We start from the raw sequence: 21,101 nt of genomic DNA on the forward strand, positions 1-21,101 counted from the left end.
GCAGGCGCCAGCAAAGGACTGTGCGCACACATACAACCCTTGCACTAAGCATACCATTTCCTAAATAAAACTGCTTTCATACAGCACAGATGGAGCTCCCCCCTTGCTTCTAAGTGTGTCGGCTCAGGTCACAACAGCTGCTAAAGACATCCAACACAACAGGCAGCCTCGTCTTATTAAATTTATTATTCCAGTGGTACTAATACATTGATTTGCACAATGACACCCATTTAGCAGAGAGGCTGCGGGCCTTCTAGCTTTCGCCCAACTAGAAAAGCCTCTCCCTTTTTCTCTCCCACTCTTAAAAGAAAATTCCTCCAGACTGCCCTCCCCCCTTCCCAATCGAATCCAGCATTTGAGTATGGAATGAAATTTCACGCCCCCTTTTCTTTTCGGAACTTTCCCTGTACTCCCCAACCTGCAAAACAATGGAGGAAAAACCAGGTTTCCCCCCAATTCACTTGGATCCAAGCGTCAAATAAATATGGAAACGGGCAACATTTCAGTTGCATCAAATGGAAATGTATTTTTGGAAGTTATAATGGCACTGGGTGAGCGGCCCCGCTGGTTCGTGTGCAGACGGCCTGGAACCTCTAAGGCTGAATGCAGACACGGCTCTTTTTAAAATCTGCCCCGAGGCGGAAGATCAAGGAAGGAAGTGGCCCAATGCCTTTTTCAAGACACCTGCGGGCACTGATGTTATTATGCAAGTTAAATTTGGAGTCCCACAACATACATTTTTAAATTTATTCTTTTACATCTGGTGTGGCATTTTTAATTCTGCTTGGTTGGTTTTTACAATTTGTCCAGGAAGTTATCTAGTGCGGGAATGCCCTCCTTCAGCCCTTTGCGCTTGCGGGTCTCGGCGACCACCTGGCAGGGGCGGCTGGTGCTGTCGAATGGGTCTCCGGGCAGGATCTGCCAGTGGTCAAACACACACTGGGGGAAGGCTTGGCCACCTGTGTTGGATCTCAAGTCAGCGGTGAAGCCTGTGAAGAGAGAGGAGGAGAGAGAGAAGAGTTGATACTATAAGCAAGTAAAACGTTAAGACAGAAATACAGGTGTTCAAGTTTACCCAAACACCCCACAACCAGCTCCTTGTCTTAGCTAAAAGTAGTGTCCTGGAGGCATATACCTTAATAAATAATATTAGTGATAATTTATACCCAACCCATCTGGCTGAGTCTCCCCAGCCACTCAACAGAATATTAAAAACTCAAGAAAACATCAAACATTGAAAACTTCCCTAAACAGGGCTGCCTACAGATGTCTTCTAAAAGTCAGATAGTTGTTTATTTCCTTGACATCTGATGGGGAGGCGTTCCACAGGGAGGGCGCCACCACCGAGAAGGCCCTCAGAGCTGGGCCTCAGTGTCCAAGCTGAACGATGGGGGTGGAGATGCTCCTTCAGGTATACTGGGCCGAAGCCGCTTAGGGCTTTCAAGGTCAGCACCAACACTTTGAACTGTGCTCAGAAACGTACTTAAGAGGGTCATTAGTCTGCTACCAGGGCAAGACCCACTCAACTTTGTAGCAGCCATCCCAGATTAGCCTGGGAGACAACCTCTGATTGATCCTTCACACCTCTAGCTGCTGACAAAGGTTACCTGGAAGATGCAAGAGCCAAGGGAGGCTGATAAAAGCTGACACTTACCAAAGGACTCATTGACAGGGAGATAGGCCTTGACCACAAACATGGGGGTGCCAGCCACCTGGGACTCCTCAAAGACGTGCCCCCGCTTCCTGTTCAGCACGCCATAGATGCCACCCACAACCTGTTCTGGGCACTGGAAGGGGAAGAAAGTGGGTATACGTTACAGCACTGCACGGAGTTAAGCCAGCGGGCTGCCGCCGCCTCTTAAGAACGCAGCCTGCCTCCAGTCACCCACCTGGATCTCCACAAGGTAGATGGGCTCCATGAGGCGGGGCTGAGCAGTCAACACGCAGGCGTAGAGGCACCTTCTGGCCGTGGGAATGATTTGGCCACCTCCGCGGTGGATGGCGTCCGCGTGCAGGGTCACGTCGTGCACGTCAAAGCGGACGGCGCGCATGTTTTCCTCGCAAAGGGCACCCTGGAGAAAAGAGAGGTTGGAGGGAGAAAATCATTTTCTAGTCTGCATTCAACCCAACTTTTCTGTCCTTCCTCTCTGAAGCAGGCAACATAGTTTTTTTAAAAAAAACAGCAATTAAGCACTCTGCCATAGCAGCGAAAAAGCAAAGGTGGGGCCAATGCCTCCTTCAGTTTATGGTCAGCCTTATTCCTGCAAACTGTCAGAGCCAGGAGGACGAGGAGGAGCCGCCCAGGGGGACCACAGGATGGGTAGAGGGCGATCCACTAAGGGGCAGAGAATCAGAGACTAGATATGATGGAGAGCAGCAACAACTGAGAAAAGATGGGCATAATATTTTACAAGGACAGGAAGGAACACCATGGACAGAATAACTGTCACACACAGGAGGCATAAGGATATAGCCTGAATGCTTTACCTGCAGGTTATAAATCATTTGACATGTCAATACGAATAGATGTCGTTAGTATTGCAGTTGTTGTATAAGGGACTGCTATTTTAACTGGAGTGTAAGATTTTGGAACGCAGAAATAAAGCAAATAATCAAACCATCAATCCTAGAACACGGGAGGCCACCTTTATAAGTAATAAATGATGATGATGATGAAACCAACAAGTCTATGCTCCATTCTAAGAAGGCAGGACGCAGACAGCCCACCGCCCTGCGATGAGGGGAGTGCACTCTTGCTCACCTCCTTCGTGGCCCACTGGAATCCTGCCACAACGCTGTCCTTGATCTCGTTGAGGTACTGCACCCCCTTGGTGATGTCCGTCAGGATGTTGGGGCCAGTGCCGTCCGGGCCGAAGCACCAGATCTTGCGGGCCTCGGCCACGTCCCACTCGTACTTCTCGGCCAGGTAACGGGCCCGGGTCTTCAGCTCCTGGCGGGCCGAGACGTCGCCTTTGTCGATGTCCTCGGCCAGGCCGTCGGGGAAGGGGCGGGCTTTCATGTACAGGCGGTTGTGCTTGTTGGGAGACTTGGAAAGGCACAGAACACTCGACTCCTCGCTGACCGTCTCGCGGTAAGAGACCACTGGGTCGGATTTCTGCCGGGAAGATTAAAATAAAATAAAATTTTTAGGTCCCTAGCTGCTTCAAAGCCAATGCGGACTGTTTTTATTGCATCTTGTACATTGCCTTGAGATAAGTCTGTAAAAATGGCTTTGTTGTTATTTTAAATTTATTATTAATTTTCTGTTTTACAATTTAGAATACTCATTTTTTACATTCTTAAGATATCAATGACAGAAGGTTTTCATGGTTCATAAATCCCTGCATATTTTTCAGTATTCCCTTATTGCACCCATCAAAACTTTCCAACACTGTTGAATTTATCTTAATGCTGCCAGCGTTTTCAAGTGTACACAATTGTGCCCCCCATATATTCAAAAAATATCTTCCAATCTTCTCTAAACATATGCTCTTCTTGGCCTCTTGTTCTATATAGAAGACATTTGAAGGCAGCCCTGTTTAGGGAAGCTTTTAATATCTGACGGACTATTGTATTTCATTATTTTGTTGGAAGCCACCCAGAGTGGCTGGGGAAACCCAGCCAGATGGGCAGGGTATAAATAATAATTATTCATTCTAATAATGCTCCTGAATACCACTTGCTGGAAACCAATGGAGGGTGAGGAGAAGAAGAAGAGAAAAGTTTGGGCTTGATATCCCGCTTTATCACTGCACTAAGGAGTCTCAAAGTGGCTAACATTCTCCTTTCCCTTCCTGCCCCACAACAAACACTCTGTGAGGTGAGTGGGGCTGAGAGACTTCAGAGAAATGTGACTGGCCCAAGGTCACCCAGCAGCTGCAGGTGGAGGAGCGGGGAAGCGAACCCGGTTCCCCAGATTACGAATCTACCTCTCTTAACCACTACACCACATTGGCACCATGAGTGCTCTTATGGTCGGGTCGGGTCCTGCTTGCCGCTGTCTTAGAGCCACACCTTCTCTCAACTCCTGGACAGCTGCAGCCCCAAGACTTGTCACGTTGTGCAATTACCTTAATTGGAATGCAAGCATGGTCCTCCTCAAGATCCTTCAGGCAGATCTCCAGATGCAGCTCCCCAGCGCCAGCTATGATGTGCTCCCCAGACTCCTCAATGATACACTGGAAGAAGGGGAAGAGTGAAAGGGATGAAGCGGCGGCGGCGTTTCCTCGGGAAGCGGAAATGAGGCCCAGCTCAAACCGAGAAGCTTCCCCCATCCCCAAATCACAATGTGCTGCCTGCCTGTCACCTCCCACACCTAAAAACCCTTTGAAGGCCTCAATGGGCTTTTGTACGCAGGCTATTCATCCGGGCTCACCTGCACCATGGGGTCAGACTTTGCCAGCCTCTTCAGCCCCTCCACCAGCTTGGGCAGGTCGGCGGGGTTCTTGGCTTCCACGGCGACGCGCACCACGGGGCTGACGCTGAACTTCATGACGCGCAGGTTGTGGGCATGCTCAAAGGTGGTGATGGTGCCCGTCTTGACCAGGAACTGGTCCACGCCAACCAGCCCTACGATGTTGCCGCAAGGCACGTCCTCGATGGGCTCCACGTAGCGGCCCATCATGAGAATGGTTCTAGAAAGGGGAGAGATTTTTTTTAAATGCATTTTTCTTAGTTTACAAAAGTATGTGCAATGTCTCTCTCTCTCTCCAAGTAACATTTTTTTACAGATCAGTTTCATTTGTTGAGACATTCGGAAGGAGGGAAATGGGGGAGGGAAGAATTGTGGAGAAGTGGTGGGAAGGTGCAGGACAGCAAAAGCAGCTGGGGGGGCTGGAAAGTCTGCTTTGGGGACAGACTGGCATTCTTTTGGAATGAGCCACTGCCAGGGGAAAACTGCTGACACATCCCCCCTCTCCCCTGGGACAGGTTATGAACATCTAAAGCATGGGTAGGCAATCTAAGGCCTGCGGGCCGGATGCGGCCAAATCGCATTCTCAATCCGACCTGCGGACGGTCCGGGAATCAGCGTGTTTTTTCATGAGTAGAATGTGTGCTTATACTTAAAATGAGTCCCTGGCTTATTTGTGGGGCCTGCCTGGTGTTTTTTGCACGAGTATAATGTGTCCTTTTCTTTAAAATGCATCTCTGGCTTATTTGTGAGGCATAGGAATTCGTTCATTTCCCCCCCCAAAAAAATATAGTCTGGCCCCTCAAAAGGATCAGCCCATGGCTGAAAAAGGTTGCTGACCCCTGATCTAAAGCATGGGTCTGCAAACTAAGACCCATGGGCCAGATCAGGCCCAATTGCCTTCTGGATCTGGCCCGCGGACAGTCCGGGAATTGCCACGTGGATCACCAGTGCGCAAGTTATTTCCCTCTCTCCCTTGGAATCTCAAGTGTGCTAAAACCCACTCACACCCAGCCTGGTTATGTTTTCTAGAGCTACATATAGCTGGGCTCTGCAGAACAGAATTGCTGGATTGAGGTGGGATTTTGTTCTTGAATTCTTAAATTCTTTTCAGCTGCTTCTTCCTGCCACCCAAAGCCCACACGAGCCTACGGACAGGGACGGGGAGCGCGAAGCAAAGCCCGGCGGTTTTTGAAAAACGGACCTCTGGATTGGCTTCAGGTAGAGATCTTCCTTCTTGCCTGGGGTGTAGTTTGGTCCCATAATTCTGCACTTCAGGCCAGTGGACACGATGCCCGAGAAGACGCGCCCAAAGGCATAGAAGCGGCCCTTGTCGGTGGTCGGCACCATTTTGGAGATGTACATCATCAGGGGGCCCTTGGGGTCACAGTTCTTAATTCCTGGGGGAGGAAAGAGGGAAAAAAGACTATTTAAAGGATCTAAAGGTAAAGGGACCCCTGACCAGTAGGCCCAGTTGTGACCGACTCTGCTTGCTCCCACTGCTTGCGGAGAAGTCCGCGAAGCCTGGAGAGCGAGAGGGGTCGGTGTGCACCGACCCCTCTCGCTCTCCAGGCTTCACCGAAAGCCTACATTCGCCCCATAGGACGCACACACATTTCCCCTTCGTTTTTGGAGGGGATAAAGTGCGTCCTATAGGGCGAAAAGTACGGTACTTGCACTTTGACGTGCTTTCGAACTGCTAGGTTGGCAGGAGCAGGGACTGAGCAACGGGAGCTCAGCCCGTCGTTGCGGGGATTCGAACCGCGACCTTCTGATCGGCAAGCCCTAGGCTCTGTGGTTTAACCCACAGCGCCGCCAGCGTCCCATTTAAAGGCTCTAGGGCACAAGAAAAAACTGCAACCGTTTCTGCAAGGCCGCTTTCTTCACTAGAGAGTCAACCTCTTTCTGGGCATGGGGCACCCTGCTCATCTTCAGGTGAGCTGCTACCTACCCATGGCAGCTTCGTCGTCAGGGGGCCCTTCATACAGCAACTCGCAGCGGTATTTCTGGGCGGTGACAGGAGAAGGCAGGTGGATGGTGATCATCTGCAGCAGAGCATCCCCAGCCGGCAGCCAGCGTCTCATCACAGCCTGGGGAGGAGAGGGGGGAAACGCGAGTTCAGAGAGTCATCTAACCCGGTCACATAGCCAGGTCACCATGAATCAGGGTGGATTCAATGGCCGGGGGGGGGGGGGGATTGCATTTTTTAATTAAAACACGCATGTTTCTGTGGAAGTAAATCCCACCAGGGTGGATAAAAATCAATACAGTGGTGCCTCGCAAGACGAAATTAATCCTTTCCGTATAGCGGTTTTTTCGTCTTGCAAAGCAAGCCCATTGACAGCTTAGCGGATTAGCGCTATTAGTGGTTTAGCGGCTTTTAGCGATCAGCTGTTAAGCGGCTTATCGGCTTAGGAAAAGGGGGGGAGGGGAAAAACCCGCAGGAACTCGCAAGACATTTTCGTCTTGCGAAGCAAGCCCATAGGGAAATTCGTTTTGCGAAGCGCCTCCAAAACGGAAAACCCTTTCGTCTAGCGGGTTTTCCGTCTTGCGAGGCACCACTGTATTTTTAAAAAACCCTTTTTTAAATTTAAAGTGGTTTTTTTATATATAAATTGGATTTTTCTTATTTAATTCAATTGTGTTGATTTGAATCAATTTATTTATTTTAAATGGATTGTTAAAACAAAATGCTTTTGGAGGAAAAAACTTTCCAAAGATAGTTTTCTATTTAAGTTGCATTATAGGACTAAGCAGGAACCGCCAAACTTGGCCCTCCAGCTGCTTTGGGACTACAATTCCCATCATCCCTGACCACTGGTCCTGTTAGCCAAGGATGATGGGAGTTGTAGTCCCAAAACAGCTGGAGGGCTGAGTTTGGGTGTGCCTGGTCCAAAGGCTATTCATCAGGAAATAAGGGTTTGTTTTAAGTGTTCCGTGTGTGCTAAAACTCTGAGCTTCTTCCTCTGGTGCCTACCAAAGGCTTTCCTACCCCAGCAGGCATTTCACCGTATTTTTCGCTCTATAGGACGCACTTCTTCCCCCATCAAAAATGAAGGAGAAATGTGTGTGCGTCCTATGGAGCGAAGACGCCATAGCCCCGCGACCCTCTCCCGGCTGGAGAGGTGACGTGCGGCTATGGCAAGAGCCTCTATAGTTGCATGTCACCTCTCCAGCCGGGAGAGCGCGCGCGGGGCTAAAGAAGCACCCCTTGACCCTCTCCCGGCTGGAGAGGTTGTGTGAGGCTATGGCAGGAGCCTCTATAGTCATGTGTCACCTCTCCAGCCGGGAGAGCCGCGTGGGGCTAAAGAAGCCCCACTTACCCTCTCCCAGCTGGAGAGGTGACGCGCGACTATGGCAGCAGCCTCTCTGCTGCATCTTTCTGCTGCTCCCTGACCTGCTCTTTGGGGCTGGTGGTGGGCTTCCCCCCGCCAGCCCCAAAGAGCAGGTCAAAAGGAACCTGAAGCCTGGAGAGCGAGAGGGGTCGTTGCGCACCGACCCCTCTTGCTCTCCAGGCTTCCAAGGTAGCCGCCTGAACGCACCTTAAACGGCACCTTGTTTTAGAGCGGGAAAACAAGAAGGGGAAAATTCTCCCCCTCTCTGCGCAGCACCTCCTGCCGCTTCGCTGAAAGGGCGCTGGGCAGAGAGGGGGAGATTTTTTTTTCTTGTTCTCCCCCCTCTAAAACAAGGTGCGTCCTATTGTCCGGTGCGTCCTATGGTGCGAAAAATACGGTAACTTCTACTCCCCCACCCCACCCTTCCTAGGACATGAGCCACCTGCCCCCTCACCTTTAGCAAGGGTTTCCCTTCCTTGTCTTTATCCTCGCTGTCCAGCTTTATGTCCAGCTTCTCTATCAGTTTGGCGGTTTCCTCCTTCTTGAAGTTCATGATCGCATCGAACACCTTTCAAAGGAGAAATAATTGCACGCACGTTAGGCTAGGCTGAATGGGTGCAGCTCCCACAGAAGCAGCGGGTTATGTCTCCTCTAGCAATATTCCCAAAGCAAGGCAGAACACTCAGAACAGGTCACAAGACTTCCTTCCCATTAACTGGAACAGGCAAGGGCAATACAGCTAACGCACAGGTCCATTTGTATTTCACACTGTGAAACACCAGAGCCTTCATATCCCAGACTTATTCATTGAGATCATCAGGAGGAAAGCTGTTCATTGTTCCCCCTCATTTACAGAGGCTCAAATGACCAAAAACAGAAGTCAGTCCCATACTGGTGAACACTCTTCCAGCTGATTTGACAAGTACCCTCGTTTTTTTCTCAGGCGTCTCTTTGCTATGCTGAATTTTCATTGGCTTGCCGACTTCATAACCATCTTGATTTTTAAATTTTAATTCATTAGAGCTACCTTGATATTTTATTATGCGGTGGGATAACAGAATCAGTACCGTCGTACTTTGGTTTTCGAACAGCTTAGTTCTCAAACGTTTTGGCTCCTGAATGCCGCAAACCTGGGAGTGAGTGTTCCGATTTGTGAACTATTTTTGGAAGCCGAACATCCGATGGGACTTCCGATTGGCTGCAAGAAGCTCCTGCAGCCAATCAGAAGCTGCACTTTGGTTTTGGAAGGCAAACGGACTTGGGAATGGATTCCGTTCGACTTCCGAGGTACGACTGTACTTCTATAAATAAAATTAGCCAGAGCCACCATTTTTACATTCTTATTCCGAGTGCTTTAGAGTTGGAAGCCCTTCTCAAGTCTGGACCTTTACGCAGAGAGGGAAGTGGAACCCTTCTATTGGTGCCAAAAGAAACTAAGGCACGACTGGGAGGTTCTCAAGACATTTTATCGGGAGGCTCTGTAGTGTGGATTGGCAAACTCTGGGTCAGACCTACAAAAACTTCTTCAAACTTAACAAGTCAGGTCAAAGTGAAGAATTTTTTTCCATCATCATGCTCAGATCGCGCCAGACCACAAAGAGCACCGAGCAACTCTATAGGGAATACTGGGAGTGGAGTAAATCACCTTGAAAATCGGGTCCAGGATCAGCTGGCAGAAAGTCCTTGGCAGCTTCTTCCCATCTGGGCTGGTGGCCGACTTGCTGAATTTGCCAGTGGCTGGGTCAAAGTACCTAGGGGCGAAAAAGCATGCGAGCTTCAGCTTTGCAGTGAAGGCAGTTGTCGCGATCAGGTGGGATCGCTATGAGGAATTATAACAAATATAGAGTAAGCCATCTGTGTCAGCAATGAAAGCATTGCGTTGACTGGGTTTAAACTACAGTGGTGCCCCGCAAGACGAACGGCTCACAAGACGAAAAACCCGCTAGACAAAAGGGTTTTCCGTTTTGGAGGCGCTTCGCAAAACGAATTTCCCTATGGGCTTGCTTCGCAAGAAGAAAGCCCATAGGGAAATCTCCGGGGACCTCTTTTAAATGCTGGCGGTGGGGAGCAAAGCCTCCCCCCCCCTCCGGCCTTCAGAAGAGGTCCAGGAAAGACTTTTGCCCCCCACCGCCAGCATTTTAAAAGCAGTCCAGGATACCAGGGAAGCGCTTCCCGCTGTCCCGGATGGCTTTTGAAGGCAGGCGGGGAGGAGCAAAGACTTTTGCCCCCCGCCCACCTTCAGAAGAGGTCCTGGACCTCTTCTGAAGGCGGGCGGGGGGCAAAAGTCTTTGTCCCCCCTGCCTGCCTTCCCGGGGGCTTTTAAATCGCCCCGGGACAGCGGAGAATTCCTCCGCTGTCCTGGGGGCTTTTAAAATGCTGGGGGTTCGCTGCCGCCCGCCAGCATTTTAATATCGCCCCGGGACAGCGGAGAAGTCTCCGCTGTCCCGGGAAGGCAGGCGGGGGGGGGGGCCGGGAGCAAAGACCTTCGCCCCCCGCCGGCCTTCAGAAGAGGTTGGGGGACAGACCGTCACCGGACCTGGTCTGAAGGCGGTTTCCATAGGAACGCATTGATTGATTTTCAATGCATTCCTATGGGAAACCGTGCTTCGCAAGACGAAAAACTCGCAAGACGAAAAGACTTGCGGAACGAATTAATTTCGTCTTGCGAGGCACCACTGTATTTTGATATGATTCTTGATCAATCCACACCTCTGCATCCCTGTTACATTTCTCTTTCTTGACCAGTCACGTACACTGCCAGTTGCTTCGCCAGGCAGGCGTCCTGGGTCATCAAAGACAGTGGGCAGTTTCTTTGATGTAGCTTTTCTGATATGTGAATCTTAGGATGTTAATCTTAGGGCCAGGAAACAGATCTCACCTGAAGGTGATAATGATCACTGTCCTCCTGGCCATCCTTATCATCATGTATATTGCCTGTTTATCACCTTCCGGGGTTGCCAAATGCTCTCCTTTGTAGTTCTGTACTTTGTTTACCCCAGAAATATGTGCTTAATTAGTTTTGGTAGTTTAACTTTCTCCCCACGTGGGGTTTGTTGAAATGCTCAGAAAAAATCTGATTGCTTCTTATGAACACTCTGTAAAAAGTTCTTTTGTGAATAAAACGACCTGGGCCAGGGGCTGGAGGCAGACAGAGAGAGATTATTATATGCACCCTTCCCAGAGTCTTGCTGGTTCAAGCCTGTGTGTGTTTTCTTATTAATCAGAGTTCAATCCTTCCTTTACTTTGAGAACGCCTCAGGCAGTGTCTGGACTGCCTGCCACCTTCTCAAGAGTACCCACCTAAGCAGGTGGAGTCTTGGAAGCTGCCTGCACAACCATCTTTTGGAAGAGCCAAATTTCTACATCCCGAGGCCCCCAACTCCTTTGACAGGCTGCAGTTTCCTCCCTTGCCCCCGTGTCAAAAGCAGTCAGCCTCCGCTGGGCCTTTTGCAGTCCTCCGAGCCTAGTTGGCGTGCTGCAAACTGACACATGTCTTGAAATCTGTGGGGTCTCGAGGGCTATGTATCCCCGTTCTCTAGAGAAAGCTACAGTGGTGCCTCGCAAGACGAAAAGAATCCGTTCTGCGAGTCTCTTTGCCTAGCGTTTTTTTCGTATTGCGAAGCAAGCCCATTGACGGCTTAGCGGATTAGAAAAAGGGGGAGAAAGGGGAAAAACCCCGCAGGAACTCGCAAGACATTTTCGTCTTGCGAAGCAAGCCCATAGGAAATTCGTTTTGCGAAGCACCTCCAAAACGGAAAACTCTTTCGTCTAGCAAGTTTTCAGTCTTGCGAGGCATTCGTCTTGCAGGGCACCACTGTACATGTTTTACATGTACGGTGGTACCTCGGGTTAAGTACTTAATTCGTTCAGGAGGTCTGTTCTTAACCTGAAGCACCACTTTAGCTAATGGGGCTTCCTGCTGCTGCTGTGCCGCCGGAGCACGATTTCTGTTCTCATCCTGTTCTTAACCCGAGGTAATATTTCTGGGTTAGCGGAGTCTGTAACCTGAAGCGTATGCAACCCGAGGTACCACTGTATGGCCTGGATCTGACCCTTTGTGGCCAAGCTAAGTCAACAAATAGGGGGGAATTCTCAGGACTAAGTGCTTGCTCTGTTCCTGCCCGTCTGCGAGGGAGGTCAGCTGTAAGTGTTCTCCCCACAGCATCCCGACCTGCAGAGTGGATTCTAAAGGAGACCCCCAGCTCCAGAAGCCCAAGCCACTCTCACCTGTCTCCCCACAGCTTCTTCATCATGTCTTCTACTTTCTTGGCACGGTCAGCTGTGCTCAGCTGCCCTTCGCCCTTTGCTGCAAATTTCGCCACGTACATCTCGGCAAACTGCTTCAGCGTGAAAGCCCAGCCGTGCAAGCCGGAGCCAAAGCCGACAGTGCCCAGAACCGGATCAATCTGGAAGGCAAGGATGGAGTTAAGGAGGAGGAGTTTGGATTTGATATCCCGCCTTCTTGGCCTCTTATTCTATATAGAAGACCTTTGAAGGCAGCCCTGTTTAGGGAAGCTTTTAATATCTGACGGACTATTGTATTTTATTATTTTGTTAGAAGCCACCCAGAGTGGCTGGGGAAACCCAGCCAGATGGGCAGGGTATAAATAATAATAATTATTATTCATTCTAATAATGCTCCTGAATACCACTTGCTGGAAACCAAGGGAGGGTGAGGAGAAGAAGCAGCAGCAAAGAGTTTGGGTTTGATATCCCGCTTTATCACTACCTGAAGGAGTCTCAAAGCGGCTAACATTCTCCTTTCCCTTCCTCCCCCACCACAAACACTCTGTGAGGTGAGTGGGGCTGAGAGACTTCAGAGAAGTGTGACTAGCCCAAGGTCACCCAGCAGCTGCAGGTGGAGGAGCGGGGAAGCGAACCCGGTTCACCAGATTACGAGACTACCGCTTTTAACCACTACACCACGCTGGCTCTCAAGGAGTCAACTTCCTGACATCTTTTAATATGTCATTATTATTTTAGCTGTTTTCAAAGAGGAAAAAACAAGCCACGAAGGGCACACTTTGAAAATGTTTATTACGTATTTAAGTAACAGAATGAAAGCTCACTTTGCCACTCCCTAAACATGAGGCTATTTGGGATAACTTCACATGATCCTTCCACAGAGGCAATGAAAATAAATGCCTGTGTGGCATGGATTTTGAAGAAATAAAACATGTTCAGTTGGTAGAGCATAAGATCTCTTTATCTCAAGGTTGTGAGTTTGAGCCCCACGTGGGCGAAAGATTCCTGTGTTGCAGGGAGTTAAACTAGGCGACCTCTTCCCACGCTACAATTCTAAGCATTCTATTGCTTAAACATGAATACTGATTTCTCTGTTGTGCTTTGGAACAAACCAAGGTGTCAATGTAACTGTATTCTTCAGCGCTGTATTTTAGTGATCATTTGTGACATGCAATAGGAGTTACGTCCATGTCACACTCACAAGTACAACCACTGAGGCCCTTCTTCAAGGGAGATAGAGGGTGGCAACCTTTTCAGCGGTTGATCCCTGTTTGTGGATCACTCTCCTCAAGGAAGCACACCATTTGTTGTCTCGTCTATGGGTGCCAGGCAAAATCGCTTATTTTCACGGGCAATTGGCTTTTAGGGTACCTAAAACATGTCAATGGACTCTGATGCGCTGATCCGTTAATAGGAGTGGGCAGGATTTGTACCTTAATTTTTATCTAGCACTCATTCTATGCCAGGTTTTAATGGCCTTCATTTCTATTTTCATCGCACAAGCCGCTCTGAGAAACCAGAGCACAAAAACGTGACTCGATTACGAATAATAATTTAAGCTAGAAGAATGGCAGATGAAGATGATGGAGCTAGCTGACCTAACCGGAAGAGTCCGCGACCAGAAGGAGAAGTATCAGGAAGAATGGAATAAATTTAGTGATTATATAGTTAAATTTGTTAAGCTAAACTAACTGGAAATAGCTTGCAGATACTTAATGGGCTTAGGATTTTATTTATGTTAAGTGATGAATTAATATGTTTAATTCTATAAGGTGAAGATTTAAGGATATTCATATTTAAGTTAAATTTCATAAAAATTGGGATTTGGAAAACCGTTAAAAGGACATGCAATGAAATTCAACCAAGGGGAAGCGAGGAAGTCACGTAACAAAGTTAATTACTGTATTTTTTAATAAGGCTATGATTTGTGCTTGTTTGTAATGTTGTGAAAACTAATAAACTTTTTGAGCTCGTCAGAGCAAACCCAATTTCAACAGGTCGACTCTGAGCATGACACAGCTGCTCACAGAGGTGAAAGGTCAAGACTGCACATCCCCCCAAGGCCTGCCTTACCATAATGTTGCCCATGGGGCCGCCCTCTCCTTCCCCATAAGTGGAGATGATGACGTTCACGTTCTCCACGATGCGCTGGAAGGTCTGGTACAGTTCTTCTGGCTGAAGCTGAAGCTCCAGCAGAGCCCGGTCCATTTTGTTCATCATCAGGACAGGCTTGATCCTCTCTGCAATGGCCTGGCGCAGAACGGTCTCTGTTTGGACACACACCCCTGGGAGGAAGAAGAAACAAAGGCTCAAATCATCGCTATGGGGCTAGGAGCACTTGGGGGGGTGTTCACGAGGGTTAGAGCTGCGCACTCCAAAACTTCCTAATGCAGAAGGTGGGGCTTCATTCAGCCTATGGACACCCTTGTTTCCCTTTCCAGCCTACAGGGCGTACGGTCCTTGGGAGACAGGCCACAGCAAGGGGCCATGGCTCTACATCTCAAGCAAAGGGGGGGACCATCTCACCAGAAACACAATCCACGACGACCAAGGCACCATCGGTGACACGCAGGGCAGCAGTGACCTCCGACGAGAAATCCACATGGCCCGGGGAGTCGATCAAATTGATCAGGAAGCCGCAGCCATCTTTGCTTTGCTTGATAAACGCCAAATCATTCTCGGCAAGTTCGTAGAAGAGAGAAATGGCCCTGGAGGAAGAAGATGCATAAATTCCTAACAGTTAAAACTACCCTTCCAGCACAAGAAACCTCTAAGGCCCTTCTTCATGTGCCTCCTCCATTAGAGGTCCAGAGGGTGAAAATACAAGAACGGGGCCTTTTCTGCAGTGGCTCCCTATTTGTGGAACAGGCTCTCCCCAGAGAGGTTCGGCTTTAGGCGCCAGGCAAAAACGTTCCTCTTTAACCAGGTCTTTGCTTAATTGACATCCAATGCCCTTTGAAAGTGCATTGGAAAGGGGAGGGAATTATTGAATTGTCATTATTTTTATTATGTATTTTGTGTTTTTTAATGTTGCGAACTCTATGGTTATAGAGCAGAATATAAATTTAATAAAATTATAATAATAACCCTGCCTTTTCCTTGAACGGGGACTCACGGTTGCTTACACACATTAAAAGACAAATAAAATTCAATATACACGTATCGAGGGCCTATGGCTTGTCTGAATTAAAGCACTGAATTAATGCATACGTACTTGAATTACATCAGGGGTGGCAAGTTTTACCTTTCCACTACCAACTTGAGATGCTTACAGCACAAATCAGCAAAGCTTCAGACCCTTCCGAATCACAGAATTCTAGAATTGGAAGGGACCCCAGGGGTCATCTAGCCCAACCTCTTGAAATGCAGGAAACCCTTCACCCAATGTGGGGCTTGAACCCAGGACCCAAAAATTAAGAGTCTCAGGCTTTGCTGACTGATGTAATCCCCCCCCCCCCCGAGCTGCAATGCAGGAATTCCGCTTAACAGCCATCCTTGGGTGTGTGCAAACCACCAACCTCTCCCGATATGCCCCACGGAGAGCCTCAAGGTCCATAAATAGCAACACCCTAGAGGTCCCAGGCCCTAAGGAAGTTAGATTAGCTTCAACCAGAGCCAGGGCCTTCTCAACACTGGCTCCTGCCTGGTGGAACGCTCTGCCTCATGAGACCAGGGCCCTGCAGGATCTGATTTCTTTCCGCAGGGCCTGTAAGACAGGGTTGTTCCGCCTGGCCTTTGGCTTGGAGCCAATTTGATTCCCTCCCCCCCTTTCTTTTTTCCTTTCTCCTCCTGTGATGAGGCTGCATTTTAATATTTCAATATTTTAATTGTTGTATTTCAATCTGGGGAGGGCGGGGTATAAATAAAAATTATTATTATGATGTGATTTTAATGGGAGAGTTAAACCCATATTTGAATCTCCCCCAGCTGAAAGAAACCTGCCTGGATGAGCTTTCTGCTTGGGATTTCTTTTCTGGAAGTTTCAGGAATTGGGGGGGGGGGGGAACGACTCTGGAAAGGACTTACGTGGACTTGATAGTGATACACCTCTCCTGCTCATCTTTTCTCGTGTCAGTGAAACGGGTTTCTCCAGCACGGGCTGAGGCAATAATCCCAGCTTTGCAAACCAGCGAGTCTGTTAGGGTAGATTTCCCATGGTCCACATGGGCGATCACTGACATGTTCCGGATGTTGGCCTTCTTGTCCATGATGGCCCGGATCTGGTCTACGGTGAAGTTCACCTGGGGCGACAGAAGGGAGGTTAATGTGGCTGCTTAGAGAATAGGCCATTCTGGACAGCTTTATTGAAAGGGGGGGTGGAGAGAGAGAGAGAGGAAGCACTGAGGTGTCATTCTGTACAGTGGACACTCGGGTTGCAAACATGATCCGTGCAACATGCACATTCTCAACCTGCAGCGGCACGTCTGCGCACGTTGCAATTCGGCGCTTCTGCGCATAGCGCGATTTAGCGCTCCTGCGCATGCGCGACCACCAAAACCCGGAAGTAACCCGTTCCAGTACTTCTAGGTTTCAGTGGTCCACAACCCAAAAGAACGCGACCTGAAGCATCTGTAACCTGAGTTATGACTGTGTTAGGAAGCTGGTTATAACTGCTCTATGGAATTTGCCTACAAATTTGGAAACATGTGGTTTCAGATCCTGGTTAGGCCCACACCACACCATACATTTAAAGTGCACCCAACACGTGACTTCCCTCAAATAAATCTTGTGAACTGCAATCCACCCCCCTCACAGACCTACAACGTCCAGCACAGCTACAATTCTCAACACCATTAGCAACCTACAGCTCTTAGGATTCTTTGGGAGAAATCTAATATGGTGTGGATCTGCCCAAACCCGTTACCATAACTGTTTCTCTCATAAGGCAAGGTGAATGTGTTTCTCGTTGCCAAGCTGTAGCCAGCTCTGAATGGAGCCTAGCTATGAACCCTTTTGTTGCTAAGCATCAGGGTGGGCGAAGCACTAATCTGCCTTCCGCCCCAGAAAGCCCAGCCTATCACAAACTAGAAAGAACTGCCCTTTTATTATCCTCAGAGAAGGCAATACTGGACTTGGTGAATCAGCAGTTTGACCTGGTATAATAAAAGTACGTAGCTTCACTGAGTCACGCTGGCCCCTCTGTGTGCCAATTCTGCTATTACAGAACAAACACATTTTTTTCCAAGGGCGTTACAAAGCAAACGTGACAGCCTAGAGACACATTAAAAAAAGACACGCACCAGACCACAAACACGTTCTCCGTGGGCTTTTAAAAAAAGGTGGTACACAAAATCTTTCAGGTTGTATTGGGGATCGTACTCTGAACTATGGAGTCCGGTTGAAACAAAACCACCCATCGCAGTTCCTAAAACGGCACCCACAGAACTCTAGTTTGGGTGAACAGATCGCTTCGGCGCAAGTCACCCACGTACAGGTTCACTGGGCTTTAGGGACGGGAGAAAATCTATTTCCGAAATCTCTAGGCGTCTCCTCTCCACCAAAGACCGCAGGGCTTACATAAGACCGCTGCTTTAACGCAGGGGGGAGAGAGAGAAAATACAATTTCCACTCTGCACGCTGCAGTACCTCCCTTTGGCCGAGATAATATCCTGGCATTCTCCCAGCTTCCTCACACTGCCACATCATTTGACGTCCCCAAGTTATCTCCCCCCGCAACAGATATTTTCACCTGCCAAGCAAATATATTCTGATGCATCTAGAGCTCTGGGGTTCTTTAGTTTTCACTGTGATTCCAAGACCTATTCTCCCCCTATTTGGTAGATCCCCAAAGGGAAACCACCCCTATCTTCAAATGTACACAGAACTTACCATGGCTTGAATATGTCATCCAGAGACCCCCTTCATCAATTCATTTCTTGTTATTACATTTAAACGCCACCTTTCCTCCCGGGAGCTGAAGGTTGTGTACGTGACCCTCTCCTTTTCCACTTTTTACCCTCAAAACCCTGTGAAGTTAGGCGGAGGCTCAAGCCCACCAAACACCCCTTTTAGGAATACACCGAGTTAGGACCCTTAACATGCATGTGTACATACTACGTACATTAAACGGGTATTGCGAAGGAGATGTGAAAATGAAATTCATCTATTTGCCCTAGCGTATCGCCCAATCCATAATTATTTTTGTATTTGAAAGGGAGGGGTAAGGCTTATTCTACCAGAAACCGCTCTGCAAAAACAAAGGGGAAGGAATAGCTTATTAATAATATTAATAATATGCTATGACCTAAATGGCTCCAAAATAAAGGGGAACCCTTAAAAACAACAACACGGAGTATAAAGAGAAATAAATAATAATAATAATAATAATAATAATAATAATATCTTTATTGTCATGACAATAAAGATATTATTATTATTATTAAATGCTACTTTAAAAAGAGGTTTGTATCCACCTAAGTGAAATGGAAGGGCCCCGAGTTACCTATCAGTTTAATGAGCCTACTCTCGAGTAGGACTAACATGGGAAGGCGAGGTTTTTCTGGGGGGGGGAAGGTGGGGAAATCTCTCCCACCCACATTATTAAGGACCAACCACACCCTTAATCTCAAAGGTCAGGAGCCCCATATTTTTAATTTTCATTCTTTTTTTATTAGAAAAAGGGGGGAAAGGGAATTTTTAATAGAAAAATTGGGAGAAGGGAATTTCCACCCCAAATTCCCCGGCCACAACATTAGCAACCCCCTGGAAGCAGCTTTTACAGAGCTGCTTTATAGGCCTCTCCTAGGCCTGGGCCTCTCCTGGCTACCGGCCCCGCTCCCCCCTCCGTAGGCCTCCAACCCCACAGCAGGCCCGGCGGCCTCCCCGGAGCCTAAGCCGCGCTTCCCCCGCGGCCTTACCCAGCCCGGCATTCCGCCCCAGGCCCCCCGCTTCCCCTCAGCCCAACCCCAGCCTCCGATGCCTCACCATGTTGGCGGATGGCGCCGGATTCTCCGGAGGCGCTTCAGAAGGGGCAGGGGGGAAAAAGAAAGGCCGGCAACAATGGCGGCGGCTCGGGTAGCCCTGTCTCGTTGGCAGGGGCCGAGCGGGCGGAAGAGGACGCTGACGTCAACAAGCTGCCTTTTATAGGAGCCGGCAAGGGGCGGGCGGTGGCTCGTAAGGGGAGGAGGAGGGGCCTGCGGCAGGAAGCCGGAAGCCGGCCGCTCTAGCCCCTTCGACGCAGCTCTTTGATCTTAGAGGCGGGAAAAGAGAACGGAATGTACTTTCGACGGTTCTTGCGCTTGCGCAGTGCCAACCTTTTGATCAAGGCGGAAGTGAGCGGGCGCGCTGCAGTCACGTGGGTGCGGTGCCTGATTGCAAAGGGGAGTTGAAGAAACTGCTATATTTTTAATTTATGGCAAGAAAGTAATCATATTAGCACTGATTTTTATTTTGATTTCTGTGTGGTTATTATATCCCATTCGCAGGCATTTTATATTTTAAAAATAATACTACTCATTTGTACTTATTTTCATTGATATTTTTTTAAAAAACCTCTATTTAACCTAGACAGCGTCTTAAAAAAGCAGAGACATCACCTTGCCAACAAAAAGTCTGTATAGTGAAAGCTCTGGTTTTCCCAGTAGTGATGTATGGAAGTGAGAGCTGGACCATAAAGAAGACTGATCGCCAAAGAATGGATGATTTTGAATTCTGGTGCTGGAGGAGACTCTTGAGAGTCCCATGGACTACGAGAAGATCAAACCTCTCCATTCTGAAGGAAATCAGCCCTGAGTGCTCACTGGAAGGACAGATCCTGAAGCTGAGGCTCCAATGCTTTGGCCACCTCAAGAGAAGAGAAGACTCCCTGGAAAAGACCCTGATGTTGGGAAAGATGGAGGGCACGAAGAGAAGGGGATGACAGAGGACGAGATGGTTGGATAGTGTTCTCGAAGCTACCAGCACGAGTTGGACCAAGCTGCGGGAGACAGTGGAAGACAGGAGTGCCTGGCGTGCAGTCCATGGGGTCATGAAGAGTCGGACACGACTAAACGACAATTTTTTTGTCATTTGACTTGCCTTTTGCAGCCAAATTGTTGACCGTTGCCTAGAGAGGACTAGCTCTTTGTTGTTGTTGTTGTTTAGTCATTTAGTCGTGTCCGACTCTTCGTGACCCCATGGACCAGCGCACGCCAGGCACTCCTGTCTTCCACTGCCTCCCACAGTTTGGTCAAACTCATGCTGGTAACCTCGAAAACACTATCCAACCATCTCGTCCTCTGTCATCCCCTTCTCCTTGTGCCCTCCATCTTTCCCAACATCAGGGTCTTCTCCAGGGAGTCTTCTCTTCTCATGAAGTGACCAAAGTACTGGAGCCTCAGCTTCAGGATCTGTCCTTCCAGTGAGCACTCAGGGCTGATTTCCTTAAGAATGGATGTGTTTGATCTTCTTGCAGTCCATGGGACTCTCAAGAATGGGACTAGCTCTAGACCACATTAAAAGCTTACGTGGCAATAAAATTCGTTAGGTGACCATAATATGTTTTTTCACACCAGCAACTCCCAACTACTGACCATGCTGGTTGGGGCTGATGGGTGCTGGGCACTGGACTCCCAATTCCTGCCTTATGGCTTGTGGGTGGGGGGCAATCAAGGGGCCAATTCACCTTGGCCCTCCAGCTCTAAAGGGGCCTCAAACTTAAGACACGCTTTAACATTATTTGTTGGGCATTTGATCGGTTTTGCAGATTGTTTTCAGATTTGGCGAAAGAAGCAATTATTTTGTTAACGGATATAGACCTTGTCAAACAAGTTTTAAATGTTCCTAAAAATACATGGGTTACGATGGCACAAGCTTTATTAGCGTGTCATCTTAGGCCAGTTGATAATAATAATTATTATTTATTATTTATATCCCAACCATCTGGCCGGGTCTCCCCAGCCACCCTGGTTGGCTCCCAACAGATTATTAAAAACACGATAAAACATCAAACATTAAAAACTTCCCTCAACAGAGCTGCCTTCAGGTGTCTTCCAAAAGTCAGATAGTTCTTTATTTACTTGCCATCTGATGGAAGGGCGTTCCACAGGGTGGGCGCCACTACTGAGAAGGCCCTCTGCCTGGTTCCCTGTAACCTCACTTCTCGCAGGGAGGGAACCGCCAAAAGGCCCTCA

General features: G+C 48.6%; 2 protein-coding genes and 1 long non-coding RNA gene across 3 annotated transcripts in view; 2 read left to right on the plus strand and 1 right to left on the minus strand.

The window, feature by feature from the left end:
* Nucleotides 1-11,290, plus strand: part of LOC309361041 — a 559,475-nt gene extending 548,185 nt beyond the window's left edge. Inside the window, exon 3 of the long non-coding RNA XR_014164326.1 lies at nt 10,852-11,290. This is a non-coding gene — a long non-coding RNA (uncharacterized lncRNA). The remainder of the gene's footprint in view (nt 1-10,851) is intronic.
* The window catches only part of TNFAIP8L1 (TNF alpha induced protein 8 like 1), a 228,906-nt gene that overhangs the window by 143,378 nt on the left and 64,427 nt on the right, over nt 1-21,101 (plus strand). The gene's annotated exons all lie outside the window — the stretch shown is intronic.
* Nucleotides 734-19,069, minus strand: LOC309360704 (elongation factor 2). The gene is made up of 15 exons (XM_081895467.1): nt 18,916-19,069; nt 16,018-16,232; nt 14,518-14,699; nt 14,065-14,276; nt 11,974-12,152; nt 9,392-9,497; nt 8,201-8,314; nt 6,363-6,501; nt 5,616-5,811; nt 4,376-4,634; nt 4,071-4,178; nt 2,762-3,115; nt 1,890-2,072; nt 1,655-1,787; nt 734-989 (listed from the first exon to the last, which is right to left on the minus strand). Exons 1-15 carry the CDS (start codon nt 18,916-18,918, stop codon nt 796-798), a joined length of 2,577 nt encoding a protein of 858 aa, XP_081751593.1. The 5' UTR covers nt 18,919-19,069; the 3' UTR covers nt 734-795.

The sequence above is a fragment of the Podarcis melisellensis genome (genome assembly GCF_964234715.1).
Source record: "Podarcis melisellensis genome assembly, chromosome: 18".
NCBI lineage: Eukaryota > Metazoa > Chordata > Lepidosauria > Squamata > Lacertidae > Podarcis > Podarcis melisellensis.